Raw genomic sequence first — 22,328 nt, 5'->3', positions numbered from 1 at the left:
TGTGTGGGACTGTGAAGCCAGGGTAAGAAGTCTGGGCTTTATTCCAGGTCCAGTGAAAACCCACTAAACGACTTTAACCAAAGGAATGACATAATCTGATTTTTTGTTTCTATTTTTATTTTTACAAGATTCATTGCTGTTTGGAGAACGGATTGAAAGAGGGCAAAAGTACAGGCAAAGAGACTAGTTAGAAGGCTATTGTAGTATTCTAATCAATAGATGAGGCTGCTTACAGTTGCACACCTGTAGTCCCAGCCATTGGGGAGGCTGAGGTGGGAGGATTGCTTGAGCCCCAGGAATTCTAGGCTATAGTACAGTTTGATTGTACCACAGTGTTCCAGCCAAGAGATCACAGTGCCTTGAATTAGGGCTATGGTGAAAATGGAATTGAAGAGAAGACAATATACTCCAGATATATTTTAGATGTAGAACTGACCAATTATTATACAGTAAATAGACAGCTAATCCCAGAGTTTGTGATAGGAAAGAGCCAGAAAATATACAGTTTGTTTAACTAGATAGACTCACTTCTCACTGACCTCACTTAAGGTATCTTGGCTTAACTTAGAATCTGAATCAAATGGGCTAACCAAGTTTATTAATTGAAAATTCACCTCCTGATTCCTTTTATATATCAAGCCCAACATTATCATGCTCATGAAAAACTCCAACAGCAAAATAGGGTGTACAGATATGAGACTAAGGAGTATGGTGGAAAATAAACTTTGATCTTAGTCAGACAATAGCGTTAGTAATAATATCTTAACCCTTAATGAGCACTTAGTAAATGCTGTTCTATGAATTTTACATATACTCATTTTATTCTTCAATACGTGTAAGGTGGCACTATATTATACTCAGTACCCCCACTTTACAGATAAGGAAATTGAGGCATACCAGGCCACATAGCTTGTAAGTAGTTGAGTCAGACTTTGAACTCAGTACAGCTCCAGAATCCATGCTCTTAACAACTACACTCTATTGTCTGTCCGTTAGTTGTTCAGGAAGCAAAATCTTTCACTGTCACCAAATGTGTCTTACTTAATTTTATTCAGATAAACTATTCCTAGAGTAAGTTCTCAGGCCAACAATTTTATGCATTCACTGTAAAAGGTATATAACCAATTGCACTGATATTGGGGAAAACTGTTTTAACCAAGAAATTTTAAATTCAATTAACAACTGAGAATGAGTTTACTCACTTTAGTAGGTATCTGAATCTCCTCAGATATGAACACCTCTTCAATCTGGACTGCATCTCTGGGAAAATATCCAAACTCCTTTCCTTTCTGTCAAAATAAAGAACAAAGATTATTGAGGAAGAATGATCAAAGCAATAATAATTATTGAACCTAATTTTGTCCCATGTCCTTGGCTTTCATCTACTCCAAATTGAAAACATTAATTGACTATAAATTTCCAGAGAAAAGAGAGTGAAATCATATCCTTTTGTTATTCAAAAGTGTAGCATTTATTTAAGGAACAAAGAGCAAATTGTAAAACGTCACTGCTTCAAACTTCTGAAGGAAACCTGTTCCACTTACTCATTTTCTTCCTTTTTCTGTTCTTTAATGACCTTTCTTATCCAGGTCGACTACAGATTTACACTAGTAGACCTGGGATATCAAAAGGCTAGGCAATGGCAGCGGTGGCCAAGCTAGATGGAGTAATGACATACTCAATGTTTTCAGGATGTTAAAATCAGACGGGCGGTTTAAACTCTGAAAAGCCACGATGGATTCATCATTATAGTAAAGGTCTTCAAGTCCTCCAGGGAGGATTTGGTTCCATTCTACTTTTCTGGGGCTACCTCGATAACAGAGGTCCTCTTAATCCAGTTCAAGCACAGGCAGATTGTCCCCAAGAGTGAAGGCTTTCCACAACCACCCTCAGCCAATTTCCTATCCCTATTAAAGTTTTAAAGAACATATTTCTTTTGGTCCTCCAATCCAACACCATTATACCTCAACTGTGATTTGTCCAGCTCTCCAGTTGCTGTGACTATTTGGAAACTTGGAAACTGACAGCCTGTGGGTCCACAGTGTGGTTCCTTCAACAGCTAACTGCATGAACTAAACACCAAACGCACAAAGCTAAATGTGCCTGAAACTTCACCCTGGCTCCACACATTAAACACTTCTTTTGTGTGGGAAACATTATTTTCACATATAGTAAATAAAAAAGAATGCTTTCTTTGCCTCTTATGACAACTAAGAGGTCACTTTTTGTACAGCTGCACTGGATGCCTCTATTGAATTCGAGACAGATTGTTTTTGTTTTTTAATAGAGACAGAGTCTTGCTCTGTTGCCCAGGCTGGAGTGCAGCAGTGCAATCATAGCTCACTGTAACCTCAAACTCCTAGGTTCAAGCTGTCCTCCAGCCTCAGCCTCCCAAGTAGCTAGGACTACAAGCATGTACCACAACACCCCACTAATTATTATTTTTTTATGTTTGTGTATTCTTGCTATGCTGCCCAGGCTGGGTTTTGAACTCCTGGCCTCAGTGTTCCTCCTGCCTCAACTTCCCAAAGCACTGGGATTACAGGCATGAGCCACCACACCTGGCCTTAGACTGGCATTTTAAAGGCACCTGAAGCAGTAGGGAAAGTTGGGAACTGCAGAGGCCAGGCAAGCAGTTCTGGCCAATGACAATTAGAAGTCCAATCATACAGCCCCTGATGGGAAAAGCAGAATTTTTAAATATAATCTGCTCCTTCAAACAGTGACCACACACACATAAGAGATCTGATGCATATGTAATACGGAAGTGTTATATGTATCGAGTCAGTCATGCTTGTTCAGCTTGGGAGTAAAAGTACTTATCATAGCACCTTTTCATTGTAAACCACAATGACACAGTCAAAACCTTTTTTCAATGGAAAATATTAATCATAAATTTTCCCATGTTATATATTCAGAGATGATTTAACCTTCCAGGAATTTCAGCATACTAAGGCTTTGGGCCAAATAAAAGGCTCTCTCAGCTGGTTTTTTTGTTTGTTGGTTTGTTTGTTTTTGAGACAGAGTCTCACTCTGTCACCCAGGCTGGAGTGCAATGGCACAGTCTCAGCTCACTGCAACCTCCACTTCTGGAGTTCAAGCAATTCTCCTGTCTCATCCTCCCAAGTAGCTGGGACTAAAGGTGCATACCACTGCATCTGGCTAATTTTTGTATTTTTAGTAGAGAAAGGGGTTTCACCATGTTGGGGCCAGGCTGGTCTCAAACTCCTGACCTCAGGTGATCTGCCCACCTCAGCCTCCCAAAGTGCAGGGATTACAGGCATGAGCCACTGTGCCCAGTTTTTTTTTTTGTTTTTTTTTTGAGATGGAGTGCAATGGCACAATCTCTGCTCACTGCAACCTCTGCCTCTCCGCCTCCCAGGCTCAAGCGATTTTCCTGTCTCAGCCTCCCGAGTAGCTGGGATTACAGGTGCATGCCACCACGCCCGGCTAATTTTTGTATTTTTAGTAGAGACAAGGTTTCATCATATTGGTCAGGCTGGTCTCGAACGCCTGGCCTCAGGTGATCCTCCTGCCTTGGCCTCCTAAAGTGTTGGGATTACAGGCATGAGCCTCTGGGTCCGGCTTCTTCCTTTTTTTTTTTTTTTTTGAGATAGGGTCTCACTCTATCACCCAGGCTGGAGTGTAGTGGTGCAATCACGGTTCACTGTAGCCTCTACCTCCCGGGCTCAAGTGATCCTCCCACTTCAGCCTCCCAAGTAGCTGGGTCTACAGGCATGCACTACTACACCTGGCTAATTTTTATATTTTTAGTAGAGATGAGGTTTCACCATGTTGCCCAGGCCGGTCTCAAACTCCTTGCCTCAAGTGAACCACCCACATTAGCCTCCCAAAGTGCTGATATTACAGGCATGAGCCACCACCTGGCCCCAGCTGTTACTTTTTTTCTATAAAAAACTTACACGCCTAGGGCCAGGCGCAGTGACTCATGCCTGTAATCCTAGCCCTTTGGGGGGCCAAGGTGAGCGAATCACCTGAGGTCAGGAGTTCAAGACCAGCCTGGTCAACATGGTGAAACCCCATCACTACGAAAAATACAAAAATTAGTTGGGCATGGTGGCAGGTACCTATAATCCCAACTACTCAGGAGGCTGAGGCAGGAGAATCGCTTGAACCCGGGAAGCAGAGGTTGCAGTGAGCTGAGCTCGTGCCACTGCACTCCAGCTTGGGCAACAGAGAGGGACTTTGTCTCAAAAACAAAAACAAAAAAAAAGTTATACACCTAGTTTCCCTAGGTTATCAACCTTTCTGGAGATCTCTTCAATAACAACTCAGCCCTTTATTTGCTCAGAAAGACATGTCTTTTAATCTGATTGACTAAAACTTTGCATTCTCTTTAAAACTTGACCATTGGCAGCACCAAGAAATGACTGGGGTTGCCTAGTCATCCCATAATATAAAGTCCCTCCAAATAAATATAAAAATCTAATTTTAAAAACTATGCATGCTATGTAAAAATAAATTCAAGGCATTCTCTTAGCCCTCCATTCCAACCATACTGCAGTCTCAAAAAGCCTCTTTTACAGAAATTTTGGAACCACCACTGAACATGACCATTTTTTGTTTGTTTAAATATGTTAAGGGTTTTTAATATATATACAGTGTTTTGAAATTCTTAATGTTTCTTTAAATATGAAAAGCAGATATCCTTGGCCGGGTGCGGTGGCTCACACCTGTAATCCTGGCACTTCGGGAGGCTGAGGTGGGCAGATTACTTTAGCTCAGGAGTTTGTTACTAGCCTGGACAACATAGTGAAATGCCATCTCTACCAAAAATATAAAAATTAGCCGGGCGTGGTGGCACACACCTATAGTCCCAGCTACCCAGAAGGCTGAGGTGGGAGGATGGCCTGAGCCCAGGAGGTGGAGGCTGGAAGTTGTGGCAAGCTGTGATCACACCACTACACTCCAGCCCGGGTGACACAGCCAGCCCGTCTCAACAAAAAAGAAAAGAAAAGGAAGAAATCCTTATGCAAGTTGATTTATTCTGCATTCAATTTTTTAAAGTAGTTACTTACACTTCCTGCCCACAAATCTTCTCTTTCTCCTGCAAGTTTAACATAAACAGATATCTCTTCTCCCTTAGTGAAGTTCAGGTATCGGCAGTCTGGTCCTCTGTAATCTCTCACGGCTGAGACTCTGCTTATTAAAGCTATGTAAAACATGTAAAGACACACACTATAAATTAAAAGTTATTTCTCCCCTTTTCATCTTGCTCTCCTTCAATTCATCCTATATGTTTGCAAATGCTAATTTCTTCATATCATTTATGGCCTCAAAAACCTACATAGCCTTCCCACTGTACACAGAATGGAGTCTAAGCCTTAGGGCCTGGTATCCAAGGCTGTCCATAACCTGATCCCCTTTCTCTATTTGAAAGGACCTCTTCCTTTTCCTTCACACAGACTCAGCACTCAACCTTCTTTACCCATTGTCCCTGGAACATATCATTATCATTCTGTAGTCCATAGGAAAAGAAAAAAGATAATCAGTTTTCTTCCTGGCACTTACCATATTCTGGGCATTAGGATAAGTACTCTCATATTTTTATTTTATTACATCCTCAAAACAGATCTATGAGGTAAATAATTTGATCTCGGTCTAACAAATGAGCCTTTAGTGAAGGCCCAGAGGGTGGGTCACCCAACTCAAGTGGAGCCTGATTTGCCCTGATGTTGTTATCACTGCAAAATCCCTTTCCTTATTCTGAGCTTTTCCTTTGCTCTTTCCCCAACCTAGACACCCTTTTACCCCCACTTCATGCTTATGTCATGTCCTGCTTCCTCTAGGAGGCAACCTGATCATTCCAGCCTAATTGGATTGCCCCTTCTCTGAACTTTAATATTACCTATTATCCTTACTAGGGTGTATCACTATTTACTGTTTCATATTAACCTGTCTTGTCATCCTTCAATAAAATTAAACTTTCTGAAGGGGAAGAAACTTATCTTACATCTGATTTTATTCCCCTTAGATGCACAGCACTTGCCCCCCATCCAACCCAACATGTAGTAGGCCATCAATAATTATGAACAAATCACAACCACATATGCCAGATTCAGCAGTTCAACACACGAAGTAATATACACACCATATTATCTATTATGATTATACTAACATGTGTAAAATAAGACATTTTTATTGTCATGCAATCAAAGTTAAAATAACATTATAAATTTTTATAAATTTGAATGTTTCCTTTTCATGTTGTGTGTCTGGCCCTAAGGAAACTAAAACAAGGTTGTAAAGAGGGAAAAAAGATTTTTTTTTCTTTATGTATGTATTTTTGAGACAGGGTCTTGTTCTGCTGCCCAGCCGAGAGTGCAGTGGTGTAACGATAGCTGACTGCAGCCTCCACCTCCCAGGCTTAAGCCATCCTCCCACCTCAGTCTCTCCACTAGCTGGGACTATATAGTTTGTGCCACCATGCCCAGCTAACTTCTTTGATTTTTTTGTAGAGATGAGGTCTCACTATGTTGCCCGGGCTGGTCTCAAACTCCTGGGCTCAAGTGATCCTCCCACCTCAACCTCTCAAAATGCTGGGATTATAGGCGCAAGTCACCACACCCAGCCAAAAGATTATTATTACAATAAAACATCATCTAATAAACTTCTCCATATACCGAGACCAGCTTAGCCATAGAGACCCCTACCTAGCCGGCACTGAAGGCATTAAGAAGCAAACACCCAGACAGAACAGCAAAGTGGGATTATCCGGGGGCCAACAGCCTTTCGAGCTGACAGCCTCAGGGGTCTGACAGCATTCCAGGCTGAGGGCCTCAAACAGACGCTGATCCGTGTATTTATTCTCTCTGAACAGGTGATGATTATTAACAAACAGGTGTTCTGTGTTTTCTCATACAACCAAGATCAACTAAGTAGGCAGCTGGTGCCTGCTTAACATTGATCAAGGACAAACCAGAAAGTATTCTCCACAAGGGAGTCATGGGGGCAGGGTCATGAATTGTTTTAACCGGTGTATGATATACATATACTGTTTTGCTGCTTTAGAATGCCCCAAGCAGTTTTCCACTGGGGGCTGGGGTGGCGGGTGGGGGATGGCCAGGTTTTCCTTGCCACTGTTATTAGCAAACAATATAGTCCATCATACACTCAGCATTTCTCAGCATCTACATATTACATTTTATGTCCAAAAAGTTAAGGAAGAATGTTTACTCAAAATTATTACTTATAAATTTATTTATGTTTATACTAATAATGTTTTTCATTTTGAATTTGCATGTTGCAAATTAGAAATAATTCTCACAACTGGGTGCAGTGGCTCCCTCCTGTAATCCTAGCACTTTAGGAGGCTGAGACGGGTGGATTGCCTGAGCAACTCAGGGTAGGCAACACAGTAAAACCCTGTCTCTACTAAAATACAAAAAATTAGCCGGGTGTGGTGGCATGCACCTGTAATCCCAGCAACTTGTGAGGCTGAAACAGGAGAATTGCTTGAACCCAGGAGGCAGAGGTTGCAGTGAGCTGAGATTGCACCATCACACTCTAGCCTGAGCGACAGAGCAAGACTCCATCTCAAAAAAAAAAAAAGGAAAAGATATAATTCTCACATACTGGAAAGGTAAAGGTAGAATTTACTTAAAACAACTCTTAATTCTGCTGAGAGAGAAAAAAATTGTATTTATTATAAAATAAAAATAAAGGAAAAAAGAACTTATTTAAAGCAACTCTAATACATTGGGATATAATTTATTTTGCACCATAAAACTAATTACAGAAAATAAATTAAGTTCTTAATAGAATGAAAATTAATTTTTGTTTTTACTAAAGTTTTATATTCAATGATATAAATAAAATATTTATATTCTAACACTAATTTCAGTATTTTTACATAATAACACAGAAATGATTAACATTTGATAAAGTTTAGAAGAACAAATCTTTATATTTTGAAATAAAAGCACTTTTTAGGAAACTCATGAGAATCAGAAAGTTCTGAGTGTGAAACAGAAACTAAAAAGTAAAAGGCTTTCATAAATAAAGGACTGTCAAATTGGTCTGGTGTCTTTTTTTATGTGAATCGATTAGATTTATCTTTTTTTTTTTTAATTAGGCAGACTTCTAAGCCAAAGTAGGCTCAGAGACGCCTAGATTTATCTTTAAAAATAGTAAAAGGGCTGATTAGTTTGTTTTTGAGGTACAAATTAATATCATTTTAACTTCTGATATATTTCTATAGCAAACTGACTTTTACTATTTGTATATCTGTATTAAATACTATCACAAAATGCTTTGCTTTCAGCATTTCTTTTTTATACCAAGCTATATTTCATAATCCAAATATTTCTTAATGATATCAGTACTCACTTTTATCATTCATGACCACAATAACATTTTGTCATTTCAGAGCCTCAACTTAGGCGAAGAAGCAGGGGGGAAATCAAACTTACTTTCACATTCCAAGTCACCACATTTTTTAAAGTCTGCCAGCAGTTTTGTACTTTCCAAACACTTTGTCAGAGAAATAGCCACAAGAAGGATTCTGTGAACACCAATTTTCGCCATGCTAAAACGAGCAACCAGGAATTCCAAGTGAGGTTTAAGCCAGTTGTTCAGGTTGTAGAGATGTCAGCCAAAACCGGAGATATTCTACTCTCTTCACTAACTATAAGAGAAAAAGAATTGAAGTTTTAAAAAACTCCTGATAACTACATTTTTCTATCGATTTGTTGGTTTAACCTGAGAGACAAACACTGTTTGTTCTCAATCTGCAGTGTCAGGTATTCCTGTAATACCTAAGGGTTTAATAATTAACAAGGATTTTTAGTTGGACTAATATCTTACAAAGGAAGTCCATATAAAACGGTCTCACTTAAAGCTATCTTGAGTTCAATAGGATGGTTTTTAAGTAGGCCTTCGCAAATACTAGTTACATGCAAATACTAGTTTCAGTGGAGAATGTATATAGTTATGTTTAAAAAGAGTAACAATTTATGTTAAAAGCATGGTTTTGAAATATGGTGAAAAGTATTTTTTAAAATATTCTACTTTTATATTTAAAAACTCTTTATTGTTACTATGAAGTTAAAACATATAGTTAAAAACAATAGTTAAAATGTAGTAAGTACTTACTATGTTCCACGTACTGTCTTAAGTAAGTACTTAAATATATGATCTGATTTAACCTTCACACCAACTCTCTGTGGTAGGTAATATTATCATCCCCACTTTTGTATATAAGGAAACTGAGGCAAAGAGAGATGGGTTAAATCACTTACTCAATGGCCCAGTGGAAAAGAAATGTCAACCTAGGCACTATGATGCCCCATACTTGTAACCACTTGCTTTACCACCAAGAATCAAGGCATCTGCCATGTAAAGATGTCACTCTGTCTGCAACAATACTACTCCAGAAACAGCAGGTAGAGTATTACTCCATGTCTTAAAAACTATATGCATATTTCTGTATGCATACATGTTTTAAAAACTATGCATTAAGTGGAGAGAGAATGAAAGAGAAATAGCTGCGTAAGTGCTCCCCCACATGGTGGGAGTATATAGTGTGATTTCCGGTGGTATTTATTTTCTTCTTTGTAGTTTCCCATATTGTTTAACTCTTTCTATATTGTTTGGCTCTCTCTCTCTCTCTCTCTCTCTCTTTCTCTCTCTCTCTTCTCTTCTCTCTCTCTGTTTCTTTTTGAGATGGAGTTTCATTCTTGTTGCCCAGGCCGGAGTGCAATGGCACGATCTTGGCTCGCTGCAACCTCCACCTCCCGGGTTCAAGCGATTCTCCTGACTCAGCCTTCAGAGTAGCTGGGATTACAGGCATCTGCCACCATGCCTGGCTAATTTTTTTTTTTTTTTTTTTTTTTTTTTTTGCATTTTTAGTAGAGATGGGGTTTTGCCATGTTGGCCAGGCGAAACCTGGGAGGCAGAGGTTGCAGTGAGCCAAGATCGCGCCATTGCCCTCCAGCTTGGGTAACAGGGCGAGACTTCGTCTTAAAAAAAAAAAAGCATATATCTTTTTTGGTTTTGTTTTGTTTTTGAGACAGAGTCTCATTCTAGTGCAGGCCAGCCTCGGGCTTAAGCAATCCTCCCACTTCCTGGTCCTGAGTAGCTGGACTACAGGCATGTGGCACACAGCTATCTAATTTTTTATTTTTAGTAAAGACAGAGGTCTCACTGAGTTGGCCAGGCTGATCTTGAACTCCTGGGCTTAAGTGATCCTCCTGCCTCAGCCTCCCAAAGTGCTGGGATTACAAGCATGAATCACCACACCTGACCCATATATTATTTTATAATAAAGCAGCCCACCCGGTGGCTCACACCTGTAATCTCAGCACTTCAGAATGCCAAGGCAGGAGGATCACCTGAGGTCAGGAATTCAAGACCAGCCTGGCCAACATGATAAAACCCCGTCTCTACTGAAAATATAAAAATCAGTCAGGTGTTTTGGCAGGCACTTGTAATCCCAGCTACTTGGGAGGCTGAGGTAGGAAAATCTCTTGAACCCAGGAGGCAGAGGTTGCAGTGAGCTGAGATTGTGCCACTGCACTCCAGCCTGGGCAACAGGGAGAGACTCCATCTCAAAAATAATAATAATGAAAAAATAAATAATAAATAAAATTAAAAAGCTATGAAAATCCAGTCATTTGAAGATTACTGTCACTCAAAAAGGATCAAAATCCCACATTGGAAATGTTTGTGTAAAACTCAGTTGATTTTCAGAAACCATGGTTGTCCAATTTCATTCTTGGGAAAATATGTGTCTAAGCCCTCCTCTGCTGTACTTTTTCACTGTATTTGGGCATACCAGCGGGCACACAGTCGGTCTTCTGATTATCAAAACCCAGCACTTTTATGATGCGACACTCCCCTCTAGTGCCTGACACAAATAGGACAAATACCCAGCCCCTGAGCAAGCTAAAGTGAAGGAAGGACTTTTGCTTTCAAGGTCCTAAGTAAAGGAATTTTGTTTGTTGGTTTGTTTTCCAAAAACAATGATCAATAGGAAGCCTGCTCTGTCAGAGCCAAGATTTTTATATCCTTCAAAAGAATCTTATCAAGCATGCGTTTCAGATCATTTAGCTTGCAACAGAGCACTTTATAGTTATATCCATACACACACAAAAAGGTGTAGCTTAGGCCGGATGCCTCACACCTGGAATCCCAACACTTTGGGAGGCTGAGGTAGGAGGATTGCTTGACCTCAGGAGTTTGAGGCCACAGTGAGCCATTGTCACACCACTGCATGCCATCCTGAGTGACAGAGTGAGACCCTGTTTCTATTTAAAAAAAAAAAAAAAAGAATGAGTACCTTTGCAAATCTACAAGCTGTGTTGTTAAAGACATTTAAAGAAGGATCAGCTCTTCAGCATCAAACTTTGGCTAAGGGTTATTTGCATATCTTATATTACCAAATTCAGTATTAAATCAAGAACATTTAGTAATTAATGTAGTTTAACTCTCCTTGTTTTTGTATTTAATATTAAAGACAATATAAAGAATTTATGGATAAATTCAGAAGTAATTGATTTAATCATGTTCTAAGTCAAGAACAGCAAGAGCCCAGCAAAGTCTAAATTTGGTATTGATTGGCCTGAGGGAGATTTGAGTCAAGAAAAATTCTTGCCTAAGATGCCAATCTGGAGAGATTTGTTCCTACTAGAAATGCTCCCACACTCTTGCTACTTAATGCACTCAGATGATCTCATTTTATGTTCAGATCGTTACTGAAATTATAATTTAACAAGATATCTGAAAATGTGGTAGCACAAAGCTGGATGAGAAGATGACACATGAAGGGGACAAGAGCATTTGGTTAAAAGAAACCAAAGTGTGATTTTCACTATAAAAAACGGTCGTATTAACTTAGCCAGATATTATCGCATTGGTGATGCATTTTGCCAAATATATTAAAATTCATCAAATGTGATGCTAAATGTTAATACTGAGGAAGGTGTCATGGTAACACAACTCAGCCAAGAATACTAATTTGGAAGGCCCATACTATTCATCACAAACCATATGGGAAGTAAGAGTACTTACTGCATAATGCTAAAGAATAAATCATCAGCCAGCCAGGGCAGCTCATGCATGTAACCAGCCCTTTGAGAGGCCAAGACAGAAGAATCGCTTGAGCTTAAATCATTTGAGCTTAGGAATTTGAGACCAGCCTGGGCAGCCTAAGCGACATAGGGAGACTACAGCTCTACAAAAGAAAAGCAAGATTAAATTGGCTAGACATAGTGGTACATGCTACAGTCCCAGCTACCTGGGAGGCTAAGGCACGAGGATCTCTAGATTCCAGATCTCTTGAACTCCTCACAGCAGTTCAAAACTGCAGTGAGGGCCCAGCATAGTGGCTCACACCTGTAATCCCATCACTTTGGGAGGCTAAGGTGGCTGGATCACGAGGTCAGGAGTCCAAGACCAGTCTGGCCAATATAGTGAAACCCAACTCTACTAAAAAAAAAACAAAAATTAGCCAGGTGTGGTGGCGTGCACCTGTAGTCCCAGCTACTTGTGAGGCTGAGGCAGGAGAATTGTGGAAACCTGGGAAAAAGAGGTTGCAGTGAGCCAAGATTGTGCCACTGTACTCCAGCCTGAGCGGCAGAGATAGACTCTGCCTCAAAAAAAATTAAAAATAAAACTAAAACTGCAGTGAGTTATGGCTGTGTCACTTCACTCCAGCCTGGGTGACAGAGCAAGAAAGTGTCTCTAAAAAGAAAAAAATAAGGAATCATCAAAGCCACACACATTCAGTACCTAGAGATAGAATCACAGAGCAATCCTTTCCATGAGAATATAAAGACAGAATCATGAATGCTGCACTTCTACTGCTTGGTGATGTTATCTCTGAAACTATATAGTACGGTCTTCTCTCTTAGTATCTCAGATTTCCTAAAGTGGGAACATATTTCCTTCAACCATCTGCCTGTTATTCTGGCAAATTTATAAGACAGGGAAATTTAATTAGAAGGTGCTTGGGATAAGGAGAACTGATTAATCTAGAGGGATTTTACTATGGATGAGAACAGAGCCTTTGGAAACAGTTCCCATGTATGACAGTGTGCAGTGAGAGATAAGACCTCGGAAAGATTAAGATTTAGACTTGTGGGGAAGACGTGGAGATGGCCCTCCACATCCCCTCTCCAAGATAAGACTTTCTGCCCACCTACAGGGAGTACAGTTAGTAAACAGCCTCCACTGACAGCTATGTCAGGGTCTGCCTTAGCTGCAGAGACCTATTCCAGCCCCGCCAGAGACAAATACTCAGCTCCCACGCAAGCTAAAGTGAAGGAAAGACTTTTGCTTTCAAGGTCCTAAGTAAAGGAAGTTTGTTGTTGGTTTGTTTTCCAAAAACAATGATCAGTAGGAAGCCTGCTTTCTCAGAGCTAAGATTTTTGTATCCTTCAAAAAATATGATAGAGCCTGCATTCCAGGATTATTTGGCATATGATCTTACCCAAGATCACCCCCTCCTGGGTGATCTAGTGAATCTAGTGAATAAAAAGAGAGTACAAAAGCAGAGTCATGTCAACCCCGTGTGGGACAACCTGATGGGGATTTCTCACCCAGAGCTTCCTGTTGGGTTGACTGAGTCTTTGTAGGGCCTGTGTTGCAGTTTGACTTCCCCCTCTGCCCAGTCCTGCTATCTGCCACTTCCTCTATCTCAGCATCTGCTTCTAGAGGACCTAACCTCAGAAGCTGGTGATCCACAGGCACAAAAAGAGGAGATGACAGAACATACATGTTTTGACTTGGCTGGTCTCGACCTCCTGACTTTAGCTTATCTACCCACTTAGGCCTCCCAAAGTGCAGGGATTACAGGCGTGAGCCACTGCGCCCAGCCAATAGCTTTTATTACATTTGTTGTTTTGTGTCACTGAAGACCACATTGTAATTCTACCACTTTTTCCAATTCTATCTGTATCAGTAAGAATTTTACCAGGAAATAGATGGACATTCAGTTTTAAAGGGATAGCACTCCTCAATGATTGAGGAGAATTTAATGAAAGGACTATTTACAAAGGTGAGGACAGAGTTAAGGGAAACCAACAAAGGATGTAACATCCCCAGGCATGAAGGAATGGTGACCACTGACTGGAGAGAACTTAGGAGAGGATGGCCCAACAGGAACTTGAAGTCTTCAGTAAAGGAACTCAGTCAAGATAACCTTGCCCTGCTCCCACCTTCTGATCTCCTGATGAAGCCTCCCATTTACCAAACCCAGCCAAGTGTCAGCAAATAAGGGAACCCATCGAAGCAGTCCTGAAAGTCTGTGTTCCAGGGACACAGAGCAGAATGGCAGAATGAAGAGTGGATTAGGAGGAGCAAAAAGAGAACACCCCCACACGCTGTCATTATCACTTTACAAGTTGTTTCACAATAATAGTATGCAGCATTCTTTACATCCAAGACATGTGTATGATTATTTGCTGATCAGGGAACCAAACTGATTAGTCTCATCAATAAGCAGGAAAGAAAATTAATGTTTGTTGAGCACCAACTTTGAACAAGTGAGCTTAATATTTCACATACAAATCTCACCTTCCAGGATAGGCATTATTTGTTGAACGCCCATGATGTATCAGGCATTCTTCTAGGGACTGGAGAAATGAACAGGACAAAGTTCCAGCTCTCATGGACCTTGCGTGCTTATGAAGGGAGACAGACAAGAACAAGTAAACAAGATAACTTCAGGTAGTGATAAGTTACTATGGAGAAAAATGTCTATTTAGATAAGGTTGTCTGGGAAGGCATCACTGGAGTGACATTTGACTTAAGATGGGGGAGTGGTGAGACAGAATTACTGTGCAAAGGAAATAATTAATGAGGAGGTTATACTTCATTGTCTGAAGCTTCACTATCCCAAATTTAAAGAAAAAATAAAGAAGGCATGCAACTGTATGACAGTATGTCAGAAAAATGACTTTGGCCAGGCATGGTGGCTCACCCCTGTAATCCCAACACTTTGGGAGGCTGAGACAGGCAGATCACCTAAAGTCAGGAGTTTGAGACCTGCTTTGCCAGCCAGCATGGTGAAACTCCATCTCTACGCGCGCGCGCGCGCGCACACACACACACACACACACACACACAAAATTAGCTGGGCATGAAGCATGCAACATGTACTTGAGAGGCTAAGGCAGGAGAATCATTTGAATTTGGAGGCAGAGGTTGCAGTGAACTGACATCACTCTACTGCACTCCAGTGTGGATGACAGAGCGAGATTCTGTCTCTGAAAAAAAGAAAGCATGGCCTTAAGGTAAAAATGAACTTGACCTATATATTCAAGAAGCATCAAGGCAAGTGAAGAGTAATAGGAGATGAAACAAGAGGCACAGACAGAAGAAACCCAATCATTCAGGGACTTTTTGCTGCGGAATTGTGGAGTGTCAATTGTATTGTAAGTACAATAGGAAGTCATAGGAAGTTTTAAGGAAGAGTGTAATATGATTTGTGTTTTATCATACAATTATTTTTTCTTTGCTAACTCTTACTTAGTCTTTAGGTGTCTTAGATTCTTAGGTTAAATTACTTCATAAATATATTACTCAATAACTTTTTAATGAATGAATATATGCATGAATGAATAAATGAAGTGATTCCTTTTCAAGAAGTCATTCCTCATGACTAAATGAAATTCTGCACTCAGTTGTATAGCTCAACTGCTCTCTCTCACATTTCAAAAAAATTCAATTATTCCTTTTAATTAATTTTTTTCAATCAGAACTAGCTTTTCCCATATCCATCTTTATCACTGGATTGATATTAGTAGTAGCAATAAAAGTCCAAATATCCAGCATGCCAAGCTGTGAAAAGCCTTTGGATTCCCAAATACTTCAGGGATGTTGGACAAAGTCCTGTATATGAATAGATTAATGAGCAACAGCCTAGGAATATTTAATATTCCTAGTAATTTGAATCATCAAGAGCCTAGATGTCTGTAAAGAACTCAGATGGCCTGACCAGTGGCTCACCCCTTTAATCCCAGCACTTTGGGAGGCCAGAGAGCAGATCACTTGAGCACAGGAGTTCAAGACCAGCTTGGCCAACATGGCAAAACCCCATCTCTACTAAAAATACAACAATTAGTCAGGCATGGTAGTGCCTGCTTGTAATCCCAGCTATTTTGGAAACTGAGGCAAGAGAATTGCTTGAACTTAGGAGGCAGAGGTTGCAGTGAGCCAAGATCACGCCATTGCACTCCAGCCTGGATAACAAGAGTGAAACCAAAAAAGAAAAAAAAGAACTCAGATGCGCCAATTTAAGATACTCTTATACCATTCTTTCCAAAATCATCCTCCTTCATTCCCTGTAGCCATCCCTTTCCCATTTATGTACCCTTTCCTCTCTCTTGCCTTTTTGGTGCCCATAGTACTAGACACCTCCTGCCCCCAACTTTCTTTACGAAAAAAATTAGGCCATGCAAAGTGGCTCACGCCTGTAACCCCAGCACTTTGGGAGGCCGAGGTAGGCAGATCACCTGAGGTCGGGAGTAAGAGACCAGCCTGATCAACGTGGAGAAACCCTGTCTCTACTAAAAATACACAATTAGTCAGCCATGGTGGCACATTGCCTGTAATCCCAGCTACTATGGAGGCTGAGGCAAGAAAATCGCTTGAACCTGGGAGACGGAGGTTGCCCTGAGCCGAGATTGCACCATGGCACTCCAGCTTGGGAAACAAGAGCAAAACTCTGTCTGAAAATAAATAAATAAACAAGAAAAAAATGAATTTACTCACAAAAAGTCAGTAATTTAATATTTATGCCTCCCCCAAATAATTAGATTTTAAAAAGCGTGTATAGCATAAAATTTCTACATGGAAATGAATAGATAAGTTATTTATGATTGTTACTTATTTTATCTTTTTTTTTTAAAGATGTATAAAATAAAAATATCTCGAAAGCCAGGTGCAGTGGCTAATGCCTGTAATCCCAGCACTTTGGGAGGCAGGATGAATGCTTGAGGCCGGAGTTCAAAACCAGCCTAAGCAACAGAGCAATACCCTGTCTCTACAAAAAATAAAAAATAAAAATAAATAAAAGTTAGCCAGGCATGGTGACACCTACCTGTGGTCCCAGCTACTCAGGGGTCTGAGGTGGAAGGATCGCTTGAGTCTGGGAGGCAGAGGTAGCAGTGAGCCCTGATTGCACCGCTGCACTCCAGCCACGGTGACAGAGTGAGACTCTGTCTCAAAAAAAACCCTAAAAAACCTTTGATCTGATACTATTATTTTCCTTCTTTTTTTTTTCTCTCTCTCCCTCCTTCTTCAGATTTCCCTGGGACATAGAAATAAACATCCCCCCTGCCAATGAAGTCATGCTAAATCTTGGCAAACTACTTAGCCTCTTTTAGTTTCAAAGTACATTCCATCTTGGGGTCCTCCTGCCATTCTGGTTGATTTTTTTTATATTTGCATACAGTAAAATTAACTCTTTGTGGTAAAAGTATACAGTTCTATGGGTTTTGAGTATAGTCATGCAACCACTACCACTATACCATACAGAACAGTTCAAAGTCTTTTTGGAGACAGAGTCTCACTCTGTAGCCCAGGCTGGAGTACAGTGGCACAATCTCAGCTCACTGCAACCTCTGCCTCCTGGGTTCAAGCAATGCTCTTGCCTCAGCCTCCCGAGTAGCTGAGACTACAGGCAGATACCAATGCGCCCAGCTAAATTTTTGTATTTTAGTAGAGATGGGGTTTTACCATGTTGGCCAGGCTGGTCTCGAACTCCTGACCTCAGGCAATTGGCCCACCTTAGCCTCCCAAAGTGCTGGGATTACAGGTATGAGCCACCTTGCCCGGCCTCAAAGTCATTTCACTTAATTTTTTTTCTTTTTCTTTTCTTTTCTTTTCTTTCTTTTTTTTTTTTAATTGAGACAGAGCACTCTGTTACCCAGGCTAGAATGCAATGGTGTGATCTGCAGCCTCCACTTCCCGGGTTCAAGCAACCCTCCCGCCTCAGCCTCCCAAATAGCTGGGATTACAAGAGTGCGCCACCACACCTGGCTAATTTTTGTATTTTTAGTAGAGATGGGGTTTCACCATGTTGGCCAGGCTGGTCTCGAGTTCCTAACCTCAAGTGATCCACCTACCTCGGCCTCCCAAAGTGCTGGTATTGCAGATGTGAGCCACCATGGCTGGCCCAAAGCCATTTTAAAGTTAAAGCATTTAAATTGAAAACTTATCTCAATTATGTGGAGAATTCTTACTTTGCTGATTCTCTTCCTGAGGCTTATTAATCCTTTAGCAGAATAGAAACTTAATATATAAGATCATTGAAAGCAAAATGAATATATCTTGTTTTCTTCATCTCTGCAAGATAACGCTCCAATAAAGGTTAACTTTGAGCATTTTCACCAGTTCAAAAGTGAGAAAGCTTAAATAGATGTATCTTAGTGGCTTTTTGTCATTAGTAAAGAGTCAGATCAATCACATGAATTAGACATTGAGGGAACAAAAAAATGCAAACTAAAAAAAAAATTATTAGAAGCATCAAATGTAATAAAATACATTTAAAAACAAAGTAACTGCTTTTTAAAATGTTGTTTCTCGTGAAAATAATTTCCATGACTCATTCTGGTCCTAATATATTGCCAGTAACTTTGCCTGCTTTTCATAACTGTCCTCCACCTAGGCTTGTTTTAATGAAGTGATGGCAGAGACAGGCAGTGGGTAGGGAAGAGAAGAGCAGCAGGAAGGCGAGGAAGGGAGGAACAACAGAAGCCTCAGTCAGCCTCTGGTGAGGGCTGAATGAGGTGGGAGGGTATGGCAGGGCTCTGGACTGTGAATACTGGCCTCGCCTCCCCAGGTGGCTTCATGGAGCAGATGAGAAGGGAGATGGAGTGGATTCAGCAGGTGGTGCCCTTATGCAAGCTCTCACAGTTATTAATATCTTCCACTAGGCCAGTGCGGTGGCTCACGCCTGTAATCCCAGCACTTTGGGAGGCCGAGGTGGGCGGAACACAAGGTCAAGAGATCGAAACCATCCTGGCCAACATGGTGAAACCTCTTCTCTACTAAAAAATACAAAAATCAGCTGAGCATGGTGGTGCACACCTGTAGTCCCAGCTACTCGGGAGGCTGAGGCAGTAGAATTGCTTGGACCCGGGAGATGGAGGTTGCAGTGAGCTGAAATCGCGCCACTGCACTCTAGCCTGGCACCTGACAACAAAACAAGACTGTCTCAAAAAAAAAAAAATCTTCCACTAAGCCTATGTCTAGAGGATAACACTCAATGACCCACTAGACACGGCCTACCTAGTTTTAAAAACAACAAAATGTACACTCTGACTAACCTCAAAAATAAGCATATGACATCATTTTTAAATGAGGTAATAAACTTTATCATCTCCTTTCTTATGTTGCAATAACACACAATACTTCTCAGTTTAAATTCTTTTTTTGTCTCAGAGTATATGATATCATTTTAATTCATCAAACTCTTACTGATTAACAAGATACTACTGATGATAACAACAAATCATTTGAGGAGGTGCTTTCCAAGGCTTTGACCACCAACAAAAATGTACTCCACTAAACCCACTATGATTATACTACTAAATACATTCATCCTTTTAGACTCACATGTAACGATAATTTATCTCACAATAGTTGCATAAAAGGCAATCACATAACAAATGCCTCAGGCATTCTTATTACTATGACTTAAGAATTTATTTTACATTTCCTCAAGGCTCAAAATATTTTCAAACACTATTTGGCTCATACATTTATGTGTATGAGCCTACACTTTTCATTACAACAAGCTATCAAAAAACAACCTTCTTAAGTATATGTTTCCTCCACCAAGTAATATTTTACTTTATATTAAATCATCAGGATCCAAGGCAATTTTTACTGACTTATAAAACTTCCATGGGGCAAGATTGCTAATTGAGATCTATGCCATGATATCATCCTGACCAGTCAATCTGAGAAGTTGACTGTACATCACAAATTATTATTTCTTCCTGGGTCCTGTGGGATTATATTTAGTTTCTTCATTTCCTACAATGTGGTGAGAGACTAGAAATTCCTCTTTACAAGCCATACTACGTCATGAGTTTCTGGAATTATCTGAACATTGTGATTGTTGTACTTTGTTTAAGAATGACAAATTCCCTTCCTACATATAAATTTAAAAGTGTGTTCATTTGCAGTCTTGATTCCCCTTCACCATGTAACACATAAAACATATTCACAGGTTCTCAAGATGTGTACATGGTGATCTTCAGTGGGCCATGATTCTACCTACTATGATGATCAATATAAAAATTATTAAAGGCTGGGCACAGTGGCTCATGCCTGTAATCCCAACACTTTGGGAGGCCGAGGTGGGTGGATCACGAGGTCAGGAGTTTGAAACCAGCCCTGCCGACATAGTGAAACCCCATCTGTACTAAAAATATAAAAATTACCCGGGCATGGTGGCACACGCCTGTAGTCCCAGCTGCTTGGGAGGCTGAGGCAGGAGAATAACTTGAACTTGGGAGGTGGAGGTTGTGGTGAACCAAGATCGTGCCACTGCACTTCAGCCCACACAACAGAGTGTGACTCCGTCTCAAAAAAAGAGATTAAAATATTTTACATGGTTTCATTTTCTCATGCTATGCCTTTGAAATCTAATGTATTTTATACTGGCAGCATTGCTAAAACTCAGAATAGCCACATTTCAGGTGTTCAATAGCTACAGGTAACCAATGGTTACATATTAGACAGCATAGTTCTAAATAATAACTAATATTTATGAGCATTTTGTGTAGAATAGTGCTATCCAATAGTACTTTTTTTTTTTTGGAGACAGAATCTCACTCTTTCACCAGGCTGGAGTGCAGTGGCACAATCTCAGCTGACTGCAACCTCCGCCTCCAGGGTTCAAGCGATTCCCCTGCCTCAGCCTCCCAAGTAGCTGGGATTACAGGTGCATGCCACCACACCCAGCTAATTTTTTGTATTTTTAGTAGAGATGGGGTTTCATCATGTTGGTCAGGATGGTCTCGAACTCCTGATTTCATGATCTGCCCACCTTGGTCTCCCAAAGTGCTGAGATTATAGGTGTGAGCCACCACACCTGGCCAGTTTATGAAATATTTCACATAGATTAGAGATTTTTTTTTTTTCAGTGAGGACGTGTGTTCATCATGTGTTGGGAATGGGTACGATGAATTCTCTTTTCAGGTAAGATTGGAAGCTGGCTCAGAGCTCATCCAGTCCAATCTCCCACAGGTATAGAAGTGCCCTGATAAAATCTCAGAGCTGGCTGTCCAGTTGAGATTTGCATACCTCCAGAAATGGGACAATTAATACCTGTCAGAGTACCCAATTCTGCTGTTGGACACCTCCAATGGTTGGCATTTTCCTTCTGGCAGCCTCTTTCTTGGGTTGGTGGTGGGCAGATACTGTCACTCCAGCCTAACACTCAGGACAAGAGAGGCAGCTGGGGTGGGAACAGAGGCAGAAAAAACAATAAGTTGAATCCAAGAATGAACAGAGATATGGCAGGATGGGCAGGGACATTCCTGGGGTGCCGGTAGTCTCAGAAGGCACTGGGGAGGAGGCTGCTGATGGCAAGATTCCAAGCAGGAGGTGACTCAGAAGGCCGGGTTGTCAATATCCCTCTGATCCCTGGTATATTATTCAGGCCTGAAGCTGTAGAGAGGGAGGGGGTAGCTCTGTGGGAGTTGGGCCGAGGGTGGGCTTCAGAATCACCTCACTGTAGGAGTTTGGGGGTGCAGAGAGGAATGCTCTGACCCTCTCTGGGGGGATGATGGAGGGTAGTTCCAGGGGTCCCTGGCAATGCATCAGTGCATCTGGCTCCAGCTCTCTGCAGTTGTCACAGAAGTGCTTAGCCAGATCATAGATGCACAAGAGGGGCAGGATGACCAAGAAGATGATGACGAGGATCCTCAAGGGGCTGGGGAAAAACTCGTTCTCCTGGCAGCAGCTATCACCACAATGTTTGAATCCTTTGGGGCAGGCAAAGGAGAGAACACATTTGGCTGCAACCTTTTGGGGGCCAGCAAGCAGGCTGAGCAGCAAGGTGGGCATGAGGTTGGGGACTCCAGAGATTTTTTTTTTTTTTGAGATGGCGTCTCACTCTGTCATGCAGGCTGGAGTGCAGTGGCATGATCACGGCTCACTGCAACCTCTGCCTCCCTGGTTCAAGCCATTCTCCTGCCTTCTAACTAGTGGCTGGGATTACAGGTGCACACTACCAGGCCTGGCTAATTTTCATATTTTTAGTAGAGACAGGGTTTCACCATGTTGGCCTGGCTAGTCTTGAACTCCTGACCTCAAGTGAGCTGCCCGCCTCGGTCTCCCAAAGTGCTGGA

General features: G+C 41.1%; 2 protein-coding genes across 6 annotated transcripts in view; both read right to left on the bottom strand.

Annotated features, from left to right (window-relative positions):
- The window catches only part of MIA2 (MIA SH3 domain ER export factor 2), a 104,344-nt gene extending 95,589 nt beyond the window's left edge, over positions 1-8,755 (bottom strand). For 2 of the 5 annotated variants that reach the window (XM_064365812.1, XM_064365814.1), the window contains exons 1-3: positions 8,433-8,752; positions 5,040-5,173; positions 1,203-1,289 (exon numbers count right to left, since the gene is read on the bottom strand). In XM_064365812.1, coding sequence (XP_064221882.1) covers positions 1,203-1,289; positions 5,040-5,173; positions 8,433-8,547 — 336 coding nt within the window. In that variant the 5' untranslated portion in view covers positions 8,548-8,752. Of the gene's footprint in view, positions 1-1,202; positions 1,290-5,039; positions 5,174-8,432 lie in introns of all 5 variants that reach the window. The other 3 variants (XM_064365813.1, XM_064365815.1, XR_010338567.1) reach the window with 2 other exon arrangements.
- A 12,878-nt stretch (positions 8,756-21,633) lies between these two features.
- Positions 21,634-22,044, bottom strand: LOC135270396 (transmembrane protein 92-like). Its single transcript, XM_064365728.1, has one exon. The coding sequence runs from the start codon at positions 22,042-22,044 to the stop codon at positions 21,634-21,636; it is 411 nt and encodes a 136-aa protein (XP_064221798.1).
- Between the last annotated feature and the right edge of the window lie 284 nt (positions 22,045-22,328).

This window comes from Aotus nancymaae, unplaced genomic scaffold, assembly GCF_030222135.1.
Source record: "Aotus nancymaae isolate 86718 unplaced genomic scaffold, 86718_ANA_hifiasm-v0.15.2.pri h1tg000062l, whole genome shotgun sequence".
Taxonomy (NCBI): Eukaryota; Metazoa; Chordata; class Mammalia; order Primates; family Aotidae; genus Aotus; species Aotus nancymaae.
This window is presented reverse-complemented; position numbering and strand designations above follow the sequence as displayed.

Excerpts from the sequence above, each read along its gene's own strand:
- LOC135270396 (XM_064365728.1), bottom strand. The coding sequence starts at position 22,044 with ATGCCCACCTTGCTGCTCAGCCTGCTTGCTGGCCCCCAAAAGGTTGCA.